Raw genomic sequence first — 24,156 nt, 5'->3', positions numbered from 1 at the left:
TGCGCTGCCCGGGAAGCTCTGGATATTTTTTGCAAAAAAAAAAGTTTAAAAAGCAACATTAAAAATGTGCTTTCTAAAAACTATTTTTAAAAAGTTTTTTAAGAGGAGTCTAGCTAGGTGCTTGTTGGCTATGCGAGCTGAGGCAGAAGCTTGTATCCTTAATACCGGCATCCGTTTAAAGCGAAATGCCCTCAACAAGCAGGAAAGGCATTAGTTTTGTACATAATTTCAAAACCGGACATGGCAAACAGTTTCGTTACCTTCTATGACTCCTACTGCAACAACACCAAAGCCGACGAAACAGTGTCTGGCAGTGTCTACCACAGCAAAGCCGACTACGGCAAGCCCCACCCAAGCAGCTACAGTAACTTCGACAGCAAAGCCAAGTCCACCCAGCCCAACACCCACACGTGCCGCAGTAACTCCAGCACCGGCGACCAAGAGACCAACAACTCCAGCTTCAACATCGTGTTCAACACCGTGTTCAATGGTGACGACGAGTAGGACTGCCACTGAGCACTACTATGACGACGAACTTGGCTGTTGGCCCATTATCGTCGAGCACGACGCCACGTACTGCATCGACGTTCCCATCTGCAGCGACTCAGGTCCGTTCCCGATCGGGTCATTGTGACGCAGCCATCGCTGACTACCTCACGTACTCGGCCAGCTATGGTGAAGGTGGCAAGTGCGTTCTCCTCATATATGCGCCGTAACGGTCATTCATACCGGAACCTATGGCTGCGTCATCCCTTGCAGCAATCTAACACGGGCCCCGACAAACTACGGCAGCTTAACTCCAGCCCCGACCAAGTATGGCACTGGACGCAATGGAGCCCATGGTGATATTGGCGGCGACAACGCGGTGGCAGTGGATCGTAGACCCTGCTATATTGCAGCGGACAGTAATACGGTTTCGTCGTCGGTACAAGGCACGGAGCCAGTGGCGCTCCAGCGGGTGTCATTGCTGCGGTTGTTGCAGCTGTGACGGTGGTCGCTGGTGTAGCCATCTACCCCCACACATCAAGGTGCACCAGAAAGTGGAAGCGACGACTATTATGGACGTCATTACACTCTAAGGCTACAACAACGAGGTGAACAGGATTACTTGCCGGCTCGAGTTCTCTTTTGCAATGGAGTTTTTTTTTTTCATTTTGGGCTGCATCCTTTTAGGTAAAACTGCAATGGAAGATTGCGACGCAAACAGCATTTGGTTCATCAGAACTTGGTACGTATTGCTGTGTTAGCGATTAAGCTCTCGAGTCTCGGAGAAGTGAGCGGCGAGCGGCTCGCTGGTCGCGACGTCTCTTATCGCCAGTAATTCTGTCAGCTTATCTCACGAACTGAATTGGAATACTTGATTGCTTCCATTTCGCCCGAGCAGTAAGATGACCACGCCGACTGTACCTCAGTTGATCCAGCATGCAGTAATACTCACCGTCTGATAATTCAGCTACTTGTAGGTCAGATTCTCCGCCATCATCGCTATCGTCGCTGGGACTGTTTAGATCACTACGTGGACCACTATCGGGATCACTGCCTGCTTCACTGCTATTGTCGGGATCTCTTCTCAAATTCAAGTCGGCATAGCTAGAATTTTCTTCTTCACTATGGACATTTTGTCTTGAAAAAAAAAATCGCCGTCATCGTCTTGGGCAGTCGTTACTTCCGCTCCTAGTGCAGTATTGAAAGTAACTCTGTGTGGTATCATATTTCTTCCGAGTAGTAAAATTCTACCACGGGCCCGTGCTCGCTGTGGACTCTGCGCGCGCCTTCCATGGTGTCTTGAGTAGACATTCGCTCCATTGTGACCGTCAATTACGTGTTGCACGCCACGCATGTAGTACTGCAGCACACGCTCCGACGAAAGTACGCTCGAGAAAAACTGCTTGATGTGACCTTTTTACACTTGAAAAAGGTAGATTTGGCTGATGAATACACTTCCGAAGCTGAAGTTTGGTACGCCCACTCATCGTAGTGCCTGGCGGCAGTAACCTCGACATAATGGGAAAAAAAACATTGTTCTACTTAAAGGAGACATCGCTACTTCAAAACTCAAAACGATGTGCTACCGAGCCACAGATTGAAAATTGATATAACTAACTTGATGGCAGCAGATTTACAGCGACGTATTTCGACGAATATTGCTGGTCATTCATAAAGTATAGAAGCAAATCGACCTAAGAAAGTAAGAAGCAATCCAAATATTTTCGAGTTTCACCACCATGGTCATTCTGAAACGATTCAGCATTCATCATGATCTAATGGAGGTGCTTAGACGCCGATGTTCGGCGGTAATGCTCATTGGTTGGTTGTGGAGGGCTTAAGATGGCGGTAGCGGTCGTTGGTGGGTGGTGATACTCGTTAGTCGATGGTGAGGGTGGTAGGTCGACGGTGAAGCTCGTTTACCCCCGGTGATGCTCGTTTGCCGGCGGTGAACCTCAGTATTCATCACATTCCTAAATTATCACCGATGAATAATTTTGACGTCGCATATTCTCCGTTATAAAAACAAGGTCGCGCACTAAGTCGGGCGCCAATGAAGTTCTCTTGACTGTAACAATGTTACCACTTATTGAAAATGCTCGTTCGGAGGGAACACTTGTTGCTACTGCCCCTAACCAGTTTCGAGCCAACATTGCCAGATTATTGTACTTCGCGTGATTCTTCTTCCACCACGTCAAAGGATTCGTGTCGGGATCCACAAACTCGGGCGAGGTTTCGTCGGCAACTTTAAGGGCAACTAGGTAGCGGTCGTACTCTGTCTCACAAGTTTTTTCAGATAGATTTGGCGGTGCTTGCGTGGGTTGGGGCCGAAGATGTGATGTTTTATCTGAACATCGTTTGGTGCCTTTAAAGCGGAAGGTGGCGAAAACGTACTACCACGCTGATCGTCAGGAATCGGTGGGGGTTCAGCACGTACCATGTCAACAAGAGCGCCAATGAGTTTCAGCCGGGCTAGCTTCTTCTTCTCTTTATCTGGCAAGTATCCCATCCATTTTGCTATCCGAGGGTCTAACAGACGGACCCACAGCAGCTCTGTTCGCTCCAACCTCTCGAAACGCGCATCAAATAAGCGCACGACCGCATCGCGGCATCAACGTACATCTCTCTTCCGACAAGATTTTTCGTGCTCTGCAAGAAGCGATTCTGTCAGAAGTCTTTTTCGGAGACCACTAAACGCCGGTAGAACTAATGGGAGCGTAGGTTAGGAGTGACCTCCCAGCATCGTGGACACCGACGCAGATGGAGCTAGAATTTCCACGAGGCATTTTATAGCCAACCAGTCTGCTGCTATTGGTCTCGTCAATTGATTTTGCACGTCTGCAAATTCGATACGCCCTTCTGGTGTTGGTAGATACACAAAAAAAAATCTCCAATAGGTTTCTCGAGATTGATGAAGCGACAGAGCATATCGTAACAGCTATTCCACCCTGTTGGGCAATCATCAACAGGATTTACAACTTCCTTTTTTGGAATCCTTCGTTTCTCGGTCTGCAGCAAGGCTAATCTGTTCCGAGCCTTCGGTGACTTCCGGAAATAAACTGCCAAGCTACGAAACTTCTACACGTTGACACGCATTTCAGCCAGCTGATCTTTTTCGACATCCTCCACAGCAGTGTTAACAAAAGTATCCATCTCCTCCAATATGTCATCTCGCAGAGTCTGCATCTGTTCTCTGTCTGCTTCCGACAGTTCGTCATCTCCTTCGTATTCAGTACATACTGCATCTGGTTCAGCTTCCACGGCAATTTCCCAAGCTTCTCGGCCCTGTTCTGGAGGCCTCTTCTTCTTCTTAAGTACAGTCAACAAAATGAGATGAATTTCGTGAGCAATACATGCTGCGTGGTCTAGTTGTCAACCGGATGCAACAATGTTGGAACCAGAATCCCCTACAAATCGACTGCAACGCTCTTTCCGTAAATCCCAATCCTCCATCATTTCTTCCAGCTCAGTTGCTTTGGATACGGTCCCATCATGTTTTCCAGGAATCTCCTTGACTTCGAGCGTCCAATTTACTGAGTCAAAACTCTCAGTGACGTAGTGGTTTGTGAACGCGATGTAGGAACATGCGTTTTGCGAAGACCAGATATCACTCGTTATCGAGAAGAACAAACACGAGCGGGTGATTGACTGTGTTACCTGTCGTCTTAGATCCTCTGCGAGCTGGACGATCTTATCACGTAGCTGAGCTCGCTTTGGAACGCGAACCTTGAAGCCACCAAGTTCTTCAGTAATATAACGGACAAAGTTTGTAAACCCGACATCCTCAATCATAAGTAATGATCGATAATGACCTTCGGTCCACCTCGCTAGTAGCGCGTTAATATGATCTTGTTGCTCAGCTGTTATGACACGGGGTTCATGGGAGTGGGTAGAATCGCTACCAGCAGCGTCGTCAAACGCTAACTCGAGATCTCGATTGATACCATCTCTTACCTCGCCAGAACTTGCGAGTACATCGCCAGGATACTTCTTCATGTGTCTCGTTACACCACTGTTACCATTGGTAAACCCAATTGCCCATTCACACCTCTTACAATATGCGAAAGATGCGTGCTTGTTTTCCAAACGTGATTCTGCCCAATGGTCTGGGTGAGCTGCTAGCTTAATAAATTGCCAAAGATGTGGCTTCCGTGCATTTGACATCGTAAACCGTTTCGGTGGTGTTCTGGGTAGAGTGCATCTTAGGGGCGGTTTGGCCCAATATTCAATTTCCTCCGTCCACTACTCGCCGAAACTTGGTTGGATATTTCTTGCTACCTCAGTGGGCACGGAGGCAATACCAGCACCGCCCCGCACTCTATCACTTTGAAGCTGTTGATGAGTAGTAGCGATCTGGGAGTTCGCTTCAGCACTCCGTGACTGGTGTTGGCCATCTTGACTAGGTATCAGCGAGCTCTGGATGCCTGTGTGGTTATGCTGATGCCGCTTCCCACCTCGGTGGTCGTCGACGTGAATCCTCGTGAAGTTTGTCTCGGGTGACCAGCCGTGTACGCTCGTCGATCGGAGCTGCTGGTAGCTTGCTGAGGTGTCGATGTCACCCAACTTCCATCCTCACACTGCGTCAATTTGGATTTGCTCGCTAATTACCTTCACGACTTAAACTAGATTTCATTATGAGGCCATATTTGAAATTGGTGGAAGTTGGGGAGGTTGGATGGAGGTCCGGGAGGTTGGAACAGGAGGGGAGGTACGGTTTGTACCCTAAAGGTTAAGGAGGTCTACCGCGACCTCTCTATCCATAACCAAGCTTTGAAATTTACAGCTTGATGACAATGAATTATAAGGAACTTAAGTATGGATGTATTTACAAGGAGGGGGGGGGGTATGGTATAATTGTCAGGAAACGGGGGCAATCCCAAATATCTACCTGCACAACGCGACCCATGCTATCTACTCGAACTAAGCATTGGAGCGTGCGGAGCATTTTGCGACTGATTTCGGGTCTACTTAAAACTTATATCATAAGCATTATCATAACCAATTTCCTTTATTTATGTACCGGATTCCATACATTTCCTGCTATCGATGTGGTCTGAGTGATCCCATGTGCGTAAAATGTGTGCTGAGGAACATCAGCCATGTCTCATTCGTTAGCCGTTCATTTGTTAGGAATACGGTACTACATGTGCGTACCATATTCCTTCTGTGACTAATAATGGCATGAAACATTGCCTATTTCTAAACAAAAATAGTGATCTTTCCTTGTGAAGTCTGTTTCTATTTTGCATTTTGTAAGGTGTCATTAAGCACATAAACTACAACGGTACAATATTTAGAGAGTCTTGATTGGCTGTAATAAGTGAACGTCATTAATCACAGAAAGAGTACGGTACTACTCGTAGCACTCGCTAAATCTTCCAAATACTGCACACAAAGAGACAAGAATGAGTGATAATGGCAAATGGATAGACGGCTTGCGTCCAAAGACATACTGCGAGCAAATAAACTAGGCCACACGTAGGCTGGGAAAGCTAGCTACCAACAGTAGGGATACGGAGTATCCTGTGGGGCATCACAAACATTATATCGTTCCAAAAATGTCGACTGAGTTACAGGTAACATTAGGAGACCTTCAAGGAACATTCTGCTTGGACGACCTTCGTTCAACTTGTCGCGCGTGCCGCGGGATGATAACGTATTAACCTTATGATGGCCAGGCCCTAACGCATTTACGTCAACGAGAACTGGCAAATACATGTACTATTCAAGTACAAATGACTCAATGCGTACGGGTGCAAACCACGACCATAAAGGAAGTCTCACTCGCCCAGAAATTGATCAAGTTATCCTTCGACGGAAAATTGCCAGTCGGCGTTTTCGAGTCGAAAATCTCCCAGTTATACTGCAAAATATCTAAGACAACGCTGTTTGAGAGCAGCTAGCCCAAGGTGACCACCAGAAGATTACAATTAGGCGTAGCCTACAGAATCTACATATTATCTTTGTACACCGTATAGGTTAACCCCTTTTGACGTTCAGCGGTAGGCGCCGAGGAACTCAGTGAAGTATATACGGGTACTGGATACAATTATCTAGCTTGGTGAGCCTTGAATGAACCATCGACTAGGCAGAAGAATAACTGACCGACGTGGTACAGTAAGCCCAGAGTGCATAATGAGGCCTTAAAGTATATCAAAATGCCGCAAACGCTAACATTTTTCTCCGCAGAATAAGCGCATTAATCAGCTTCGCGAAGCCGATTACTGCGCTCATAACTTTGCCATCGCTTTTTGTCAGTAACAGCTTCACTGGTACCGGTCTTTGCTGCCCTGTTCGGATCCATTTCACGGTAGCAGGGAAATTCGAGTCATTATTGAAGCGGAAAACTGCAAGGCCCTCGTTAAAGAGTTCTGTTTTCATCGAAAGCGCTAAGGTTTTGCAATACAAAAAGTGTATTTCGAGAGCTTATTTAATAGCCCTCCCAGCCTAAGCGCAAGCAATCTAGTTTGTTTTATATTGTAGCGCTATTCAATGACAATATGTTGTTTATGAATTTGGGATGCCATGGGACTACAGCGGCTGAAGTTTTTCGCGTTCCATCTGATTTCATCGTGACACAGAGCTATTATCGTTTACGCTTTGGTAGTACCTGTAGTAATCGCAGTTCGATGACTTGTTTGGCAGGCTGGGTGCCGTTTTAGATCTTGCAACATACCTGCAACAACTCGCTGACAAAACAAAGTTCAACTGCCATTGAATATTTAATAATCTACAACATTCTGTTGCTTCTCTGATTTTTTTCCTTCCAAAACAATCGATATCTCGCGACAAGGCTAATGTTTTAAGAGCAAGGTTCCATGGTATAAATTAACACAGCATAGGCGATTCAAGATCAGCAATTCTGGCTGCTGGGCTGATTATTCGAAAGGGACAAGAGCAACAAAACTAGCGCGGTGCATCGTTAAGTGTCTTCGTAACTTATTCGTATACGAGTACTGGGCACTTATTATTTTAAGAAAAAAGGTGTCTAATTCTTCCGATTTAATCAACTATTTTTCGGTAGACATCACGGCTCCAAGTCAATTACTAGGAGCTGTTAGACGCGTTCACACGAACTTCCAGCAGAGATTCGACGAATGGTAGCAATCATTTTGTGTATTGTAACGCGATCCTTTATCTGCTGAAATTGAAATGGCACTTTTTGAATTTAATAATACTCGAAGGAACTTTTAACGGTCTTCTTCGTCATCAAGCACGCTCTAGTGTTGATGTGCTTTTTGGGTCATCGAGCAGTGCAGTGAAACACAATGCTTCATCGCATTGGCAAGACCCTACTGCAAATTGGCACTGGCAACACTGGTACCATTATGTATCCCCTTTAAAACCTGATATGTCTCTCCTTGCTGCACGATGCGACGATCCCATCATCTCTTGTCTTTCTTAATCGATATGTTTACCACAGAACCGCTATCCAAAATCGCATACACCTCTCACAATCAATTACCAGTCTTTCCAGAAGTCCTGTCAAACGCAGCATGCAATACCCAAAAATCCCTCTAAATAAATACCCTTTCCACAACGATTTCTCCTTGATGCAGCCGCAAACAGCTTCCCTTCTTTCCCCGCAGCAATCCCTCCAGTGTCAGACACACAGAAAACCAGCCGCTCAGTTCAGCTTCCCTTCACCAGGACCGCGAACGCTAAGGCGAGCGAGGAATTCTCTTGACAACTTGCCTCCTCGCTGTAGCACTAGCCTAAAAATAACGGCAAGAACCGCGAGTGTATCCATCTCATTGCGTCCGTCCAGCAGATTACGCCCCGTTTTGCAGTGGTCATCAACGTCCAACCAGCCATGATGTATTCTCCGGAATTATCAATGGCATTGGCGCACCGTCAGCGTCGCCGCGCCAGTACCAGCGCTCGCAAGCGCTCTCTAACTGAAGGAGTGATGGTCGGAGCCAGTAGCAGACCCAGTGGCAGCGGCCGGAGCCTCCGCTTGAGCGGCCGGAAGAGCAACGGGTTTGACAATGAAGTGGAAGACACTCAAGTCCCGCCTGCCATTAAATACCTGGAACAAGTGGCTCTGGAAATGTCCGTGACAAAGAAACATGCGGACGTGCGGTACGTCATGACAGTGCGGCATCAGGAGCTCAACGTGGCCTGGCGGCTCGCCAGATCCTTCGACGAGTACCGCAAACTACAGCAACGGCTACTCAAGAAACTCCAGCACGGTCACTTCTGCGACGCTGATTGTCCATGGCTTTACGGGTTCTTAAAGAGTTATTTCCCCAAGAAGATCGTCTTCACCTTCTCAAGTTCTCGCGTGGTCGAGCAGCGCAAACAAACACTCGAGAGGTTCTTCGCGGCACTATACGGGTTCTTAACGGACCGCAAGAACTTCTGCTGCTCTGTAGTTATGACAGTGTTTGCAGACGAGTTGGTGGAATTCATCTACGGCGACGCATTGCAACAGTACGGACTGGAAAACCCAATAAAGTCGGAGATACACGACGAGATGAGGAGGAGTGAGGGCTACAGTTCGCATTGGGAAGCACCGGAAACTCCTCAAAAGTTGCAACTACTTCAACGAGAATCCGAGCGACAGTTTAGTCGACAATCGTCGCTTACCAACTCGATCCGAGGATCTATGACGGACGACGACATTGTGAACGATCTGAATTGTGGCGACTGTGGGATTTGCGGCTCCACGTTGTGTGGTGTGGCCAACGGTAGTTCGTCCAGTCTTACCATCTCCAGTTCGGATAATGACAGCAACCGGTCCATTAACAGCAATGGATCGAACGGTGGCGTGTTCACGCCCCCATGGCTGGGGAACCAGAAGAAGAACGGCAGTGGGAGTGCCAATAGCTTCAGTGGCTCTCGACGAAGTGCCAGTCGACGACGAGCTGCGACGTATTACTTGACGACGTTGAGTTGCGGCCACCAATTCCACGACGAATGCATCGTACCGAAACTCAACGAGTCGTTGGAATGCCCCACCTGTGGTCGCATACAAACCAACAATTAAGCAGTATGAGCCACGTAAAGTTCGGGACAAAACGGGAGTCGGCGAACTTTGTTCATAGCCGTATATTAGACCTCCGTTAGCAAATGTGTATAAAGCTTTTTTTTGTCATTTCTTGCGATGCAGATACCACGTAGCGTCTCCCCACGCTTCCTGAGTGACTGTGAGGTGCCTCAATTCAGCGAAATTCTGTGTATCTGGTAGCTTGTGTGTGGCCGTGATGACAATTGCTCCAGGTTTGCAACACAGCGCGAGTTTTCTCGCTAATGCGTACATCAATCGTTCGCCAAAACACGTCGAATTGAGGAAAACCACGTCTGCATTGGCTGGCCAGTCCATAGTGAGAGCGTCTCCCCGAGTGAACGAAATTCTCGTTCGCTTTTTTTGCAAGGGCAGTGCACAATTTGGCTTGATAATTTTCTCCCAGCGTTGTAAAACTTCTTGAGAAATGGAGTGAAGACCTTCGAGCACTTCGATGCCGTAACAAGCGTCAAAGTCGTGTAACAAAGCGGCAGCGAAGACCGCTTTGCCACTTCCCGATCCGATGTCGAGAAAAATACCCCCTGGTTTGTTTAGCACGTGGTGCCAGCGTTTCAACACGTCCAGAACAACTTTGAACGGCTCGAAGGCGATCTCGCCGTACACGAGACTCATGGAAATAAATTCCCGGTCACGGCGTTCATCTCGTGAAGCCTTTTTGGAAACTTTAAGCGGATGTTCCAGATACAATGTCTCGAATATCTGGGTTAGTGAGGTCATAGTCTCCTCGGACAACGCGGAGACCACAGGTTGGTTCGTTGGACTCGAGATGACTGATAATTCTTCTTCCTCGCTATCATCCCGCTCTCCCGCTCGATCTTCAGGTACCAGCTCATTCTTTGTCGAAATATGCAAGTCGAACTTGACGTGGCCTTCATTATCCTGGATCGATGCCATGCCAAAAGATCTGCGACGCTTGACAATTAAATGATCCAGGTCCTTCACTTTCGGCAAAATTGTTTTCTAAGATTATTTCAAAGAAATAAATTACTTACGGATTTTCGAATTCACATAATAAGATGAAGTGTTGCTATCCTATCGGATGAAACGACGCTTTATTTCAGAATCGCTCGAGAAAGAGATCTGTCGTAAATTTCAACGTGTTTCCAGCACTTGGGAATGCCCGCCAGCTCCACGCTGCGTCTAAGTGACACCTCACCGCACGACATGGATAGTCGGAGCTCTCTACGTCAACTGCATCAGCAGCTTGGAGACTTTAGTTTGACAGGACATGCGATGGTAGGATCGCTACGGACTCATGACGGTCGAAACGGCCTAAGTTGGCATCTACAGGATAAGCGTGCCACTCCTCCTCTACCTTCTCTTCCGCCGTGGGCAGGCTTCAATCAAACTTCACAAAAGCGACGTGATAGTCGTGAGGAGAATACAGAAACACATTTTCCAAGTGTGCCACAACCTGCAGGATGGAAAAAACCTCGACCATACTTCATGCAGTTGAAGCAACTCGATGCCAGAGTTCCAGACGCCGGTGAAAACCAGCAATGCCATGAAAACGATGAGCCCGAAATCCTTCAATCAACTGAAAAACAACAAACCGAACTTGAGCCACAAGATCAAAATGCTAGGGTGAAGAAACTAGCAAGTCCCCGAGCAGGTTCCAAATCGTCTATTGAGACAAAAGTGAACGAAGAAGACGAGCCGACCAGCAGTGGAAGTGGTAGTGAAACAAACCAGCAAGAGGTAAGATCTCCTCAACGTCGACCGCCTCTACGAGGTCAATTCTTCCGGTGTTGGAAGAAAAACGCACCCGATGATGACAACAATGAAGACTGGTCGCCACCACCTTCCAACAAATGGAAAGAACGTGCCATCATGGACCCGTTTGCAAAGCGGCGAGCACGAATGAAGAGTGTTCCACCCCCACCCAGAACCCAGTCACCTCCTGAGTTGCCCCCTCCAGGTCGATTGACCGAGCTACCCAAGGTCCAATCACCCATAAAACGCTCGAGCGAACTCAAATCTTCATCAAGAGAATCCTCAGCATCAATTTCACCGCGTCCAAAAGCTGAGCACGGTCCACTTAACCCATTACGACTGTCGTCTGCTGACAAGAGACGAGCTGCACTGCATCGCCCTGTAACTCCAAGCTCGCCTCCACGTCTTCTCCACTCAGATCGAGACAGGATACATCGAGAAGTATCACGAGACAGCTTAACCGAAGAGCGCAAACAGGATAACGAGTCTGTGAAGTTAAATCGTCAAAGACAGGTTAAAGAAATTAACCTATCTCGAAAGCCGAAAAAGTCGACAATGAACGTACTGGACGAGATTAAACGCAAACGAGAAGCTCGTCGTGCTCAACAGGCTGAGGAGAAGCGTCGAGTTGAGAAAGAACTTCGAGAACACGGTGATGATGCAGGTTATAAATTTCGACGGTTAATTCGGCAGTATCGCGATGCGCTGCCTCCCAATCAACAGCAACAACAAACACTCCAACAATTACCTTTATTGTCATTAACTGCATCCATACAGCCACCACCGACACCTACAACGTTAGTAGATGCCGCCAAAGCCCCAAGACTCTCGGTCTTTATTCGGAAACGTCCTCTTGCCAAGAAAGAGCTGAAGAAAAAGGGATACGACATCGTCTCGTGTTTATTCGCTTCGGACGATGAAAAAAACGACAATACCATGCGTTTGCGTCGAGAACTTGTGTGTCATGAACCAAAACTCCGCGTGGATTGCTCTGAGACGCTGGAGAATCATCAGTTCCGCTTTGATGGGGTATTCGATGAGTGGCAAGAGAACAGTAAGATCTACGACGCCACGGTTGGACCGATGATACCGTATCTCGTCTCTGAAGCGACCGGTTCAAGCGATACGACCAGTCTTACGGTGTTTGCGTATGGTCAAACTGGTTCGGGCAAGACGTATACGATGAAATCTATCTATCGGCAAGCTGCCGTGGATTTATTTCATCATCTTGAAGAGGTACAGACTTCGAGTCGTAAAGCTCGTATCACCGCGGGGGTGAGTTTCTATGAGATTTATATGAATAGCGTTAACGACTTGCTCAATGGACGATCAAGAGTGCAGCTCATGGAGGACGGAGACGGCGCTGTACAGTTGATGGGACTGAAAGAACTGCCCGCTACGAATGCTGATGAGCTGCTTGAACTGGTTCAACGTGGAGAACAGGCTCGAGCCACGAGTGCTAATGCCGTCCACGATGATTCATCTCGCTCTCATGCTCTACTTCGAGTGACGTTGTATGCTGAAGGCAACAATGATGCAGCATTGGCACGACTGTCAATGGTTGATCTGGCTGGTAGTGAGCGTGCGAGTAACACGCAGAGCGACAAGAAGAATACAAGGATGGAAGGAGCAGAGATCAACAAGAGCCTGTTAGCACTCAAGGAATGTATCCGTGCGTTGGATCGAGGTGCAACCCACATTCCGTTTCGACAAAGTAAACTTACACAACTTCTCCGGGACAGCTTCCTCTCGCAGAATTCCAAGACGATCATGATCGCCACGATTTCGCCTTGTTCAGAAAGCTGCAACCACACGCTCAATACGTTGAGGTACGCCGATAGACTTAAGGAAATCGGCGCGGCCAACTGAATCCACTTCGTAGTTTTCATAAATGTCATCAAAACCATTGTAATACATCATGTCGCTAAGAAAAAAAAATGTTCTCGCGTTTCTCAAAATAGAAGTTTTGGAACCTGAACATGAGCTTTCTTGACATGCTCAATGCCTCAACCATCAGCGGTAGTTAGTGGTAGCAAGGCCACTGCTCGAGGTCAACTGGGCCCACTTCCATCCATTCCTTTGCAATGTTTGGCTCCAATCGAAGGCAAGCTGTCCACAGTGAGTCAACCCTTATTGTACTTTCGCAGAAAAAGTGTTTTGACGTTATACTTACTGTGCAGGACGCCGATTTATCTGCTCGGAATGTGACTCATCGATCTCTCAAAGTGTTTGAAGAGATTGTCGCCAAGTCGACGCAGATCTTGAAGAAAAAAGTATCTACGCCAAGTTACAATGCACTTGGTGCATTAAACTTGCAAATGGGAGGTGGAGGCTCCATCTCCAGCGCTCAGCATTCCGTGTCGATGCAGTACAGTCGAGGTTACGCGTATTACCGCTTGCACCAATACGCTCAAGCTGCTGAAGATTTCTTAGAGTGTTCACGCAGCGATCCAGATCATGCTGCGTCTGCACTTTACAACCGCGGCTGTGCCTTGTACAAACTAGGTAAGCATGCCGAAGCGATCAAGGATTTGAGCAAGGCACTGAAACTTGACTCGAAAAATCCCCTTTTTGTCGAAAGTCGAGCTCGAGTTCTCAAGGAAATGGGTAAATTTGAGGAAGCCATCCTCGACTACTCTTGGCTTGATACGCTTCGTCATCCGACAGCACAGGCTACGGATACGAACCAGACGCTCCTATTAGAGTCCGTGTGTACTCCTGTCCAACCCACGAATTCGTCGGCCGCGTTGGCATACGAAGCCCAAGAGAGCAGTACGAAAGCTTGGCTCGAACAGTTCTTAAAGCAGAGTCCAGGAAGAACACGTAATAATGCCGATGTGGTTGAGGCAGCACGTCTAGCTCGCTGTTGGGGTTTCTTTCGAGGCATGCGACCTGCTATGATCGAGCGGTGTATGCGGAACGCCACGTATTATCGTTTCGAGAATGATCAGGTTGTTGTCGAACAAGGAAAAATTTCGTCAAGTTTTCACGTTGTACTGGACGCTGTGGCGTCTTTAGTGAAGACTGTCAAGTTTCAAGGACCAAGTTTACGGGAGCTAAGCACACTCTATCAAGGTGATACGATCGGACTCGAGCCGTCGAGCGCGACTAATGTTGACGGCCGACTTGTCATGCTCCGAAATCGAGCACAGCGCCAACAAATGCTGCGTCCTCGTATTGGCTCAATTAGTTCTCCACTAATGGCGTCAATGCGCCTTCCGAAAGGCTTTCAGCCCAATAGCTTCGGTTCGACAGCTCGAGCCGTCCAGAGTACGCTACGACCGAAAGAAATAGCAACTTTTTCCTGCATGGGTGAGGTGAGTTGCATGCTGCTGGACGTGGATGTTTACTTAAATATCTTGAGGGAACACGAGGAGCGAGTGCTGGAAGAACGCCTGCAATTCCTGCACCGTTGTCACGCTTTCGGAACGTGTTCCGAAGAGATGCTGGCAGCTCTCGCTGCAGTTTCGGGATCAAAGCTCGTCGATCCGAATAAAGACGCACTGAAAGCTGGCGAGGTGGTGAAGCAGCTTTACGTTATCAAGAAAGGAGTATGCCACGTGGTGAAGAAGATCGCGGTTCCTAATGTTTCTCATCGGACTTCGCTGCCTTCCAGACTTGGTGGCAGTAAATCCGAAGACGCACTAACGTCTCGATCGAGTGATGGTTCTTGGGTGCTGGACAACGGCTGGATGCTCACGAATCCTCGGCTTGTTAGCAACGCTCAAGTGTTAGTTGCTACGAAGTCGCAACACTCGGAAGAAGTTACAGTTGCTGTACTTGCAAGTGGCCAACTTTTTGGTGAACTGAGCGTGTTGCAACCAGGTCAACACTCCCCCGTCACTGTTCGGACGCAAACGCTCGTCGAGTTGCTTGTCTTCGAAGAGGAAGACTTGAGTCAACTACGAGTACAGTATATGAGCGGAACCATGAATGCGTTGCAGGAATCTCTGCTGTTTCACAACCCGCCACATCAGAAACTTACTCAACTTCGTTGCGATCTTACACACTGGACTCGTGAGAAGCGGAATGTGCTGGAAGAGCTTTTTCCTCCGGATTCTCCAGTGACAAAGTCTCCGAAAAAGAGCCTGAAGTCCAAGAAAGCAGTTAAGATCAAGAAGACTGTGCTACCAGCTCCAGAGCCAACTGTGGTATCTCCCTTAGCACATCCTCGACCTTTGACGTCGCCAACTAAGAGGCAAACGAGGAGGAAGGACGAGCACGCTAGACGCAGCATGATCTACTAGAGCTCTTATCTAAAATAAACGCAATGGACGCTTTCTCTCAGTAATGCATGTTGACAACATGGTAGAGTTCAGGTCTCAAAGATTAAATATCAGTTGATCATTGAGAAAGCGATGCAAAACGCTATCACTACATGTACGATTGATAGTTCCCGTCAACATGAAAATCGTCCACAGTATCGGCCCGAGCACCGCGTCCCGAAGAGCATCGATGACCCCCCAGGCCTAATTGACGGATCTCAAACTTTAAAATAATCATTGGGAACAAGGTCGACATCTCACACTCATTACCACTTGCTTTCTGCTTGGCAAGAAACACAATGAACCTTTGGTTCACGTAGGTTTTGGCTGGAGCACAGGCGTCGGACTTTTTACGGACTTATTACGGGTATTTACGTAAAATGCTCAGCCTTTTAATCAAGCCTATTGAAAAGCTTGTATTCTTGTTTACAGTTTATTTAAGTGACGAAGTTACTTAAGCAGACAAGAGCTCAGCATGAATCCTTTCTCCTTATGGTTCTGTCCGATCAAAGTTACTTCAAGATCGTCGATCTGAGACGTATGAGGCGTCGTCCTGGGAGCGGAAGAATCGACAGCATGGTTCTTACTGTCCACAATGGTGTACGATAGAGACGATTGCTGCCCGCTGGTGCGACGTCGATGACGCTTCTTATTTACACGCAGCGTAACCGGCCAAGAGTGGCATCCAAGGCACGAGCAGATCTTCTGCGCGCAGATTACACGGATATTTGACTCAGAACGCGGCGAACATTCGCAGATGCTGCAGCACGTAGCTTTGTCCGCAGCCTGGGGGGTCTTGCACCATGTCATCCACTTCGTCGTCCATGCCCTCGTTGAGCTCCAACAGCGACGGCAAACTACGCGTTGAGTTCTTGCCCTTGCCGCCAGACTTTCGCGCAAGTAAACCTTCTGGGTAAGCTGGTTAGAGTATTGGAAGAAGACGCTAGAACACGTGCTCCTGACGGCAGCTTGGGTCTCGGTTGCCATGCAAGGTCATTGCGGGTGTCTGGGCGTATTCGGCGTGCCCCCTCGTTCGCTGGTATCACTGTTCGGACCTACTTCCCGTCCGTTGAACACAGCCTGGAGCTTGGCCTGTTCCAGTGTCAGGGCCGTGATTGAACTCGCTACGCAGTATAAAACCTCAGCGACATCATTCTCGCTCGTTTGCCGACGATGCCTGTCGTCCCAAGTGTCAACGATGTCTGGGAGGTCCTGGAATTTCTAGGTGAAGAATATGAACGCAGTGTGCTGTCCATGTGAACTGTGGAGAGCTACCGCTCCGCTGACACGCCCATCAGGGCTTGTTTGTAGATCTCCTTTAGCATTTCGAAATGCGCGGTGTTCTTCGACAGCTCTGTCTTGGCAAACCCGAACGCCGGCTTCGGAAGATCTATCAGGAATACCAGCGTGTGAAAGGATCGCTAACGGCGAACCGGAGCAGCGCGGGAAGGCTGCTGGAGGCGACAAAGAGCTTGACCCAGGACATCACGATAACGCCAGAGCTTTTGACGCATTACTGGTTGAAAGGGAGGAGATCGATGCTAAAGTCCGGCGCATCGAAGTGAATCGTCCCGCCTGCAAACGGCGCAGAGCCGAGAGTGAGGAAGAGAAGGTTAAACGACTTGGTCGCGCATCGGAACGATGGGCTGAAGAAACCCCGGAGGAGCGAGCTGCACGTTTAGTGAGGAGGAAGGCTGCGAGGCAGAACAGGTTGGCTAAACAGACACCGGAGCAGAAGTATGCTGGGTTTGGACACGACCAACGCAACGCGCAAGAAACTTCGTGACGCGAAGAAAGCTCGGGGCGGATTGAAGAGCTTGAGTTGGTTAAGTGGCCGCTGCTTTGGATGTTGTGTGCTTTACCTGATCAAGTAACGGATTTTCCCGAATAGAAGCCGGTCTTGTAATCCCCATAAGCCCCTAAAAATCAATCAATTTTGACGAGGGGACTTGTAAACGGGTAAGGGCTTGTATTTAATGAAAGAAAATTTTTCATCAATGGTTGTTCAGTACTAAAACGATATCTAAGCGTCTCCTAACTACGCATTACTCATCAACCAGCTCGACGTCATCCAATGCATAAGCAAGCTCATCATCCACATCTGAATCCGTGTTCTCCTCTTTCTTCTCTTCTTCATTCTCCCATTCGCGCTGAAATCCTCTTCCGTAGACATCGTGACGCCAAATAAACCATTCCGATTCAATCGGAGAAAATCCGGTCGCAGCAACAGAGTTGTCAATAGTTTCTTGATCAGTGTCCTTCCAGGCCTTTCGCACCCACTGGCACGCGACTTCAGCGCTCGGTGGCCTCGGGTTTCCGGCGCGAGTGTATTCTACAGCGTCAGAGTTCTTCCACTCGTCGATATAGTTATACAGAATGTCCTTAAACTGCTTGTAGATGCCAATATCACCAGCTTGGAGGTATGCCGTCAGCCCACCTGGAATAACACACATAGCAATATTACGGTCTTTGCATTTGGCCTTTACAACACGTGATATGTGCGCGCGCATTGAGTCCCAGACAATGGTCTTTCCTTCCGCCTGCAACACCTTAGGAAAGACCATATCGATCCAATTGCATAGTAGTTCGGAGTCAACCCAAGCCCTCGGCTGGTAGGCTACATGCACTCCACCAACCTTCTGAATGGTTCGAGATCCTTTCTTGTGCTTCCAAATTACGAGAGGGGGAAGCTTGACCTCTGTGGCCGTAACTGCCAGTACCGCCGTCACTCGCATCGATGAGAATCCAGTCGACTTAACGACCACATGTCGTGCACCCCGGACCTCTACGGTTTGTTCGCGTGCGTCCTCAAAGTACACTGCCGTCTCATCCATTAGAATTGTGTGACGGAAATTAAAGGTGCCCTTGTTTTCGCTAAGATAGCGCATGTATGACACCGCACGACCGATAAGCTGTTCATCTGTAAGTGTCGTCAAGTTGGTGCGGCGACGAAGCGATAAGTCATTGCGCTTCATGAACTCGCTAACCCAGTGCGGTGAGGCTTCGAACAACCGGACTTGGTCTTCGGAAACTTCGCTGTACAGCTGTAAAGCTTGTGCTGCAATCCACTCTCTGGTAACCTTCTCCTTCTTTAGACGGCGCAGAACAATCGTCTCAAGTAGTAAGTCTTCAAGAGCGCCTAGGGCTCGCTTGCGTCACCCTCCAGCGACTCGCATTTGTGTCGGCTTGGCTGCCCAAATTTCGTCACGCTGGCGCCACCAGCGGCGAGCTGTCGCGGGGTCGAAGTTCCACCCAAGTGAACGAAAATGAGCCGCTGCACGCGATGGAACACCTTCGCCTGTTGTATTGATCCAGTCGATAACCTCTTTCTTCTTCCAGATGCTGATAGAGTTGCGCCTCGATGTCATTGCCCTGATTTGAGAATGAACTAACTTTCAACGTGTAAGCTCTCTCTCGAGCAGAACAAGATCCGAGGACGGGGATGAGCGAGCAACGGCAGTGAACGCTAAAAAAAATGAACATTTAAAATAAAAATGTTCGCTATACTACGGACTTCTATTTGATACAGGATTTCTATTATTAAACAGATTCTGTCATTTGTGAGCGGACTTGTATTTCCTACAGGACTTGTATTCGGGAAAATCCGTTAAGTTAAATAAACCTGATAGCATTTCTTACACTTCCTGGTTCTTCAGAGGCAAAATGCTTCCTTTCACGTATTATTGAGCCCATTATTGAGCCCAAACTGATCGGCTAATTGATAACTACTCGATAAGCAGTTTCAAACAAACAAGCAGTACTTGTGGAGTGTTGTAATCCACAGTGTGGATACCAATAGCTTCGACTAGAGAGCACCACACAGTCTGTGTGACACAGACAACTTCAGCAACAGTTATCTGTGAAAGTCACGACCATTTCCTTCCGTGGTTAACAAATGTTGTATCAAGCACGATACTCATGATGCCGTCACCATTGAATCATCCTTTATGACCTGCATCTCATTCACGATCTTCCTCGTATTTTGGGCTGAGCGAGGTTGAACGTATCCTCTTTGGAGTCTAACTTCGAAGGTGAGGTCAAGTGCTCTGCCCGGTCGAGCCCTATTTGCCCTGCATCTCGGCGTACTCATCTCCGTGACCAGCACCTCATAAATCGGCTCGTGTCCACCTTTCTCCTTCCATCGAATCGACGCTATACTTGCACGTTTGGGAGCTTGAAGAGCTTCGGCACCTCCGCGTCCAAGCAAGCAATTAACCTCAAGTCAGCTGCACGATGGCAGATACAGTTGAACATACAAACCACCGTCATGACCTTCTCGGACCTCTTCGCAGCAATCTGGCAGAACCTGAGACAGTGTCGGCAGCGCCGTGCCAGTGCGAGGCAGCAGCCGCAAGATAGCGCCACAGCGGGCAGAGAGTGACGGGTCATCGCGGCTCTTGTCCTGCTTGGCCCGCAGCCTACTCGATCTTCTCTTTCGCTCCGAGCTCGTTGATGGCGGCTGACCGTCAGCCTCCGCCTCCAAAACCTTCGCCACCTTCCAACAGTTTATCTTGCTCGACTGCTGCAATTAGCTGACGCTGCAGTGAACGACGGGCAGCGACATCTGCTTCACTTAGCGCGAGCGAGCTGTCACCACTGCTGTCGCGCCTGATAGGAGATTTCAATTCTCGGACTAAGTTTTCGCGTGATAGAAAAGGCGTCTACTTAAACGTGGCTCATTTTGCGAACGTCTACTTAAACGCGCCATTTCGACACTAAAACGGAACTTCAATCCCGTTTTAGACCCTTTTATTGCTTTAAATGCCCTTAATTGGGTGCTTTCTGATAAGTAGCGCCGACCAACACCAACCTCGCATAATGCCTAATAAAACATTATATTTATTTATATTCTTGCCTACAGTTTATTTACGGCTGTGGTCAGAGACCTTTCATAATGCGTAAAAAGCACATACATTCTTATTTAGAGTTTTACTTACTATGTGTAAGTGGTCTGGATCATCGGAATCCTCATACAAATGTCAAGTCAAATCGACGAGCGGCCCGCACAGCCCCACGCCACACTCAGTCAAAGCCTAGTTAGTCCCGCACCATGATCTCCTCTGTCGTCAAGGGCCTCGCCGCGAAGGGCAAGCGCTCGATGAGCACTATCCGCTACTCGGAATTCGGCCACCCGCTCTCCGTCCTCAAGTACGTTGTGACCAGCGCAAGAATCCCTTTGGCCAGAGGTTTTTATTGATTAATGCATTGTCCTTCATTGGCAGGACGGAGGCGGACGACAAGGAGGCCGCTCCTGCGCAGGGCCAAGTGGCCCTCAAGTTCCTGGCTGCGCCCATTAACGTGGCCGACCTGTCCCAGATCCAGGGCGCGTACGCCATCAAGCCCAAGTTCCCGGCCGTGGCCGGCAATGAAGGCGTGGCCGTTGTCACGGCCGTGGGCTCCGGCGTCACCAACGTCAAGGTCAACGACCGCGTCATCCCTACGGCTGCCGGCTTCGGTGCGTAGTGTCCGTCAACAATGTAATAATTGCATGGTTACTGAATATTGTATTGAGCAGGTACGTGGCGTAGCAAGGCTGTGGCCGACAGTGCTGACGTGATGAAGATCTCGGACAAGATCAAGGTGGAGGACGCGGCCACGCTGGCCGTGAACCCGGCCACTGCCTACCGTATGCTGGCCGACTTCACGACGCTCAACAAGGGCGACGTGGTGATCCAGAACGGCGCCAACAGCGCCGTGGGCCAGGCCGTCATCCAGCTGGCCGCTCTGCGTGGCATCAAGACCATCAACATCATTCGCGACGACGGCGACTATGACGTGACGGTGGAGCACCTGAAGAGCCTGGGCGCCGACATCGTGTGCACGGCCGACTACGCTGGCTCTGCCAAGTTCAAGGAGCTCATCTCGGACCTGCCGGCCCCCAAGCTCGCGCTCAACTGCGTGGGCGGCAAGACAAGCCTCGAGATGGCCAAGGCGCTGGCCAAGAAGGGCGTGCACGTCACGTACGGCGGCATGAGCAAGGAGGCCGTGGCCGTGGGCACGGGCTCGCTCATCTTCCACGACATTACGCTCAAGGGCTTCTGGCTGAGCCAGTGGGTCAAGGACTCGACGGTCGAGGAGCGTGCCGCCATGCTGTCGGAGCTCGCGGGCCTCGTGGAGGCCGGCAAGCTGCGCTCGTGGATTCAGACATATAAGTTCGAGGACTTCGACGACGCTCTGCAGGCCGCCGTCGCCCGCACAACGAAGCGCAAGGTCGTGCTGCTCATGGAGTAGATAGACCGTGACTGCGGCGTGACGAAAGAAAGGGAAGCCCACAATGAAAGAAAGCAATGAATGGCCGACCTGAATACGAGAAAAACAATGCGGAAAATGGATAAAATGTGCACTTCCGCTTATCGTTCAACTGATAGACAAGTTGTCTCCATCTATTCTAGCTTCAGTCTAATGGTAGAGCAGAGTGAGGTGGTCATCACTTGCAGTCGAAGCGATCTTCACCTTGGCCAGCCGTCGAGGCAGTTCACGCTGCACTTGTTGAGCATCGACTGTCACCTTGTCCTTCGTGAAGAGCTGCAGTGCTCGGCCTAAAGCATCTACTGCTTCATAGGTGCCGGACAGGTCTCGGCCGGGCTTGTATCCCTTGGCCAGCAGCAGGTGGGTACGTGGCCACTGCTCCACCTTGATCAGTTGTAGGAAGGCACTCAACCACGGGTCTTTGACCTCCCAGACAGGGTCGGCCAGCGCCAGTTTAACTTCTTCCTGTGCGTGGCCATTCAGGCCGCTGTAGAACACGTTGAGGCCGCCGTCCTTGGCGTATGGCAAGTGCAGGGCCGCCACGATCGTGAGCTCCTGCACGTCGGCCTGACTCAGAGCGGACATCAGAGCGTCGGCCAGCTCCCACCGCTGCGTGGGCTGCAGCTCAGCCGTGTTTACGGCAATGGACACTGCCTGGTTACTTGGCCACTGGCAGATCTGCACGAAGGAGCTCAACTCTGCAGGTAGCAATGTTTCGACAGCGGCCTGAGGCATGGGGAGAGTTTGAGCGCCGTCGAATTTAGCGAAATGCAGGACATCTACAACGGAGAAAGCGATATGAGTGGGAGGACCACATCGAGAGGAGCACGATGCACAAGTTTGAGGACAAGGACGCACGCTTGCCGGCCCGGGAGAAGTCATCGAAGGCCAGGAACACGCGCGGCGCTAGTGATGACATCTTTTTTTCGATACAAATGATTAACAAGAAAAGTACTTTTTAAACCACGAAACAGCTTTCTTGAGAATCGGCCATTGTGGCGTACTCCATTTATAAGGTAGCCAAAATTGCCGATTCTCAAAAAAAAAGTTGTCGGATAATTATACGGAATTAGCGTATACAGAAAAATAAAAATAATTGTTTTCAAAAGCGATAGTTAAACATAAGACCATTCATTAAAAAACCATGTAAACCAGAGGAGATCGCAAAGTTGTGCTGCGCGAAGAAGCTCTGAAAGTTTGCAAGTTACACACCATTGCTCGGAATTTCAGAGTACGCGCAGATGAGCTGAAAGCAAAGGATAGAGTCGCACATTCACGCGAAGCAGACTGAACAGATGGAAAAAGAAAAGAAAGGTGCTGGTAAAAATATACCTAAAATAAGCTCTAAAACAGCGCCAATTGTCCATAAAAAAAACTGCAAGATGTTGCGGTATGACACGGATACCTTGCAGTAAACTGGTTCACCCATTTGGGCAACTCGTCTGTAAGAAATCCGGTGAAATAAAAGAATTAGGGCAAGTAAGGGATTAGAACAAGGTACTAACATAATACTAACTTAGTATTAGTAACGGTTTTGGAATTAGTCGTCTTGATACCATTAGGGTGAGCCTGTATTTAGGACAAGACGTGTTATGTCAACCTTAACGCCACGTGTGTCAATTATCATATTAGATTACTAACTGTGCGGCACAATCGATTACGCAAAGTGCAGGTACTCAGCCGGCACACGTGGCTCAACAAATTCTGCATCTCTAGGTGGATCGCGACGACAATGGTGTTTGGGATTGCGACTGGGTACGGCTCTCGCGTGCTTGCCATAGTTCGCTCCCACATCATGCCGGGAGGCAGCGTTAGGTTATGACAGGAACGTTGCCTGTAGGGCGACTCGCATTTCTCGTCGGACGTCGGTGACTTCTGGCGGCGTATTCACCAGTCAAGTGTGGTCGTTGCGTGCTATGACTTTCCCGTCGCAAACAATCAGGCGACTTCCACTCAGCTTGGTGCTGGGCGCAGACCCAGTAGATAGTGCTAGCCTCAGGGACTTCAGCTGACAGTAGAGGTTGTGGTCGCTGTGCTCCATTGTAGATCGGAAAATGAAAGATGGATCGGGAGCTCCCGCTCACGCCCGCTAATTTGAATGGAGTTGAATAATAGGTAGAACTAACTTGAATATGAAAAATAACCTGGTAGTATTTTGTTTTAGAGTTTATTCTCTAGAATTTTTTTACTTTATGACAAAGCCGTGCTGGTGCCCTTGGCGCTTTTCTATTTCAAGGAGTTTATAAGAATGGATACATCGACGTAGGAAGATGAAGTAAACCTCAGTTAATATGCATTTGCTCGCACTCTTTCTGCTCGAGAACTATCCACCAAGCTAGTTGGTTGATTATTTGTTGCTGTCGAAGCAATATGTAGCTCATTACGTCCGTTGCTAAAACTAATGCTTGGGCTATC

General features: G+C 48.8%; 10 protein-coding genes across 11 annotated transcripts; 7 read left to right on the top strand and 3 right to left on the bottom strand.

Moving 5' to 3' along the window:
* Positions 1-240: 240 nt before the first annotated feature.
* Positions 241-504, top strand: PPTG_15421 (hypothetical protein; the record flags this gene model as incomplete). Its single annotated transcript, XM_008912489.1, has 1 exon — positions 241-504. One exon carries the CDS (start codon positions 241-243, stop codon positions 502-504), a length of 264 nt encoding a protein of 87 aa, XP_008910737.1.
* Positions 505-524: 20 nt separating this feature from the next.
* PPTG_15420 (hypothetical protein) lies at positions 525-988 on the top strand (the record flags this gene model as incomplete). The annotated part of the gene is made up of 2 exons (XM_008912488.1): positions 525-688; positions 760-988. The coding sequence occupies 2 exons, from the start codon at positions 525-527 to the stop codon at positions 986-988; spliced, it is 393 nt and encodes a 130-aa protein (XP_008910736.1).
* A 3,772-nt stretch (positions 989-4,760) lies between these two features.
* PPTG_23691 (hypothetical protein) lies at positions 4,761-4,880 on the bottom strand (the record flags this gene model as incomplete). Its single annotated transcript, XM_008912487.1, has 1 exon — positions 4,761-4,880. The coding sequence occupies one exon, from the start codon at positions 4,878-4,880 to the stop codon at positions 4,761-4,763; it is 120 nt and encodes a 39-aa protein (XP_008910735.1).
* Positions 4,881-8,041: 3,161 nt separating this feature from the next.
* On the top strand, positions 8,042-9,655 carry PPTG_15419 (hypothetical protein). The gene has a single exon (XM_008912486.1). The coding sequence runs from the start codon at positions 8,300-8,302 to the stop codon at positions 9,473-9,475; it is 1,176 nt and encodes a 391-aa protein (XP_008910734.1). The 5' UTR covers positions 8,042-8,299; the 3' UTR covers positions 9,476-9,655.
* On the bottom strand, positions 9,531-10,408 carry PPTG_15418 (hypothetical protein; the record flags this gene model as incomplete). The annotated part of the gene is made up of 1 exon (XM_008912485.1): positions 9,531-10,408. The coding sequence occupies one exon, from the start codon at positions 10,406-10,408 to the stop codon at positions 9,581-9,583; it is 828 nt and encodes a 275-aa protein (XP_008910733.1). The 3' UTR covers positions 9,531-9,580.
* Positions 10,409-10,630: 222 nt separating this feature from the next.
* PPTG_15417 (hypothetical protein) lies at positions 10,631-13,096 on the top strand (the record flags this gene model as incomplete). The annotated part of the gene is made up of 1 exon (XM_008912484.1): positions 10,631-13,096. The coding sequence occupies one exon, from the start codon at positions 10,631-10,633 to the stop codon at positions 13,094-13,096; it is 2,466 nt and encodes an 821-aa protein (XP_008910732.1).
* Positions 13,097-13,228: 132 nt separating this feature from the next.
* PPTG_15416 (hypothetical protein) lies at positions 13,229-15,474 on the top strand (the record flags this gene model as incomplete). Its single annotated transcript, XM_008912483.1, has 2 exons — positions 13,229-13,345; positions 13,408-15,474. The coding sequence occupies 2 exons, from the start codon at positions 13,229-13,231 to the stop codon at positions 15,472-15,474; spliced, it is 2,184 nt and encodes a 727-aa protein (XP_008910731.1).
* Positions 15,475-16,665: 1,191 nt separating this feature from the next.
* PPTG_15415 (hypothetical protein) lies at positions 16,666-17,404 on the top strand (the record flags this gene model as incomplete). Its single annotated transcript, XM_008912482.1, has 2 exons — positions 16,666-16,748; positions 16,804-17,404. The coding sequence occupies 2 exons, from the start codon at positions 16,666-16,668 to the stop codon at positions 17,276-17,278; spliced, it is 558 nt and encodes a 185-aa protein (XP_008910730.1). The 3' UTR covers positions 17,279-17,404.
* A 3,019-nt stretch (positions 17,405-20,423) lies between these two features.
* Positions 20,424-22,007, top strand: PPTG_15414 (hypothetical protein). The gene is made up of 3 exons (XM_008912481.1): positions 20,424-20,640; positions 20,715-20,947; positions 21,008-22,007. The coding sequence occupies exons 1-3, from the start codon at positions 20,543-20,545 to the stop codon at positions 21,721-21,723; spliced, it is 1,047 nt and encodes a 348-aa protein (XP_008910729.1). The 5' UTR covers positions 20,424-20,542; the 3' UTR covers positions 21,724-22,007.
* PPTG_15413 lies at positions 21,821-22,686 on the bottom strand. 2 transcript variants are annotated; one of them, XM_008912480.1, is made up of 2 exons: positions 22,600-22,686; positions 21,821-22,520 (listed from the first exon to the last, which is right to left on the bottom strand). In XM_008912480.1, exons 1-2 carry the CDS (start codon positions 22,658-22,660, stop codon positions 21,892-21,894), a joined length of 690 nt encoding a protein of 229 aa, XP_008910728.1. In that variant the 5' UTR covers positions 22,661-22,686; the 3' UTR covers positions 21,821-21,891. The 2 variants fall into 2 exon arrangements, with proteins under 2 accessions (XP_008910728.1, XP_008910727.1); XM_008912479.1 differs by having other exon boundaries at positions 21,822-22,686.
* Between the last annotated feature and the right edge of the window lie 1,470 nt (positions 22,687-24,156).

This window comes from Phytophthora parasitica (assembly GCF_000247585.1).
Source record: "Phytophthora parasitica INRA-310 unplaced genomic scaffold supercont2.47, whole genome shotgun sequence".
NCBI classification, from domain to species: Eukaryota; Oomycota; class Peronosporomycetes; order Peronosporales; family Peronosporaceae; genus Phytophthora; species Phytophthora nicotianae.
The sequence above is the reverse complement of the archived record's forward strand: the minus strand, read 5'-3'. Positions and strand labels throughout refer to the sequence as shown.

Bases quoted from the DNA above. Each gene is read 5' to 3' on its own strand.
- PPTG_15419 (XM_008912486.1), top strand. From the start codon at position 8,300: ATGATGTATTCTCCGGAATTATCAATGGCATTGGCGCACCGTCAGCGT.
- PPTG_15414 (XM_008912481.1), top strand. From the start codon at position 20,543: ATGATCTCCTCTGTCGTCAAGGGCCTCGCCGCGAAGGGCAAGCGCTCG. The intron at 20,641-20,714 runs GTACGTTGTGAC...CTTCATTGGCAG, and splicing joins CACCCGCTCTCCGTCCTCAA to GACGGAGGCGGACGACAAGG. The intron at 20,948-21,007 runs GTGCGTAGTGTC...TGTATTGAGCAG, and splicing joins CCCTACGGCTGCCGGCTTCG to GTACGTGGCGTAGCAAGGCT.
- PPTG_15413 (XM_008912479.1), bottom strand. From the start codon at position 22,623: ATGACTTCTCCCGGGCCGGCAAGCGTGCGTCCTTGTCCTCAAACTTGT.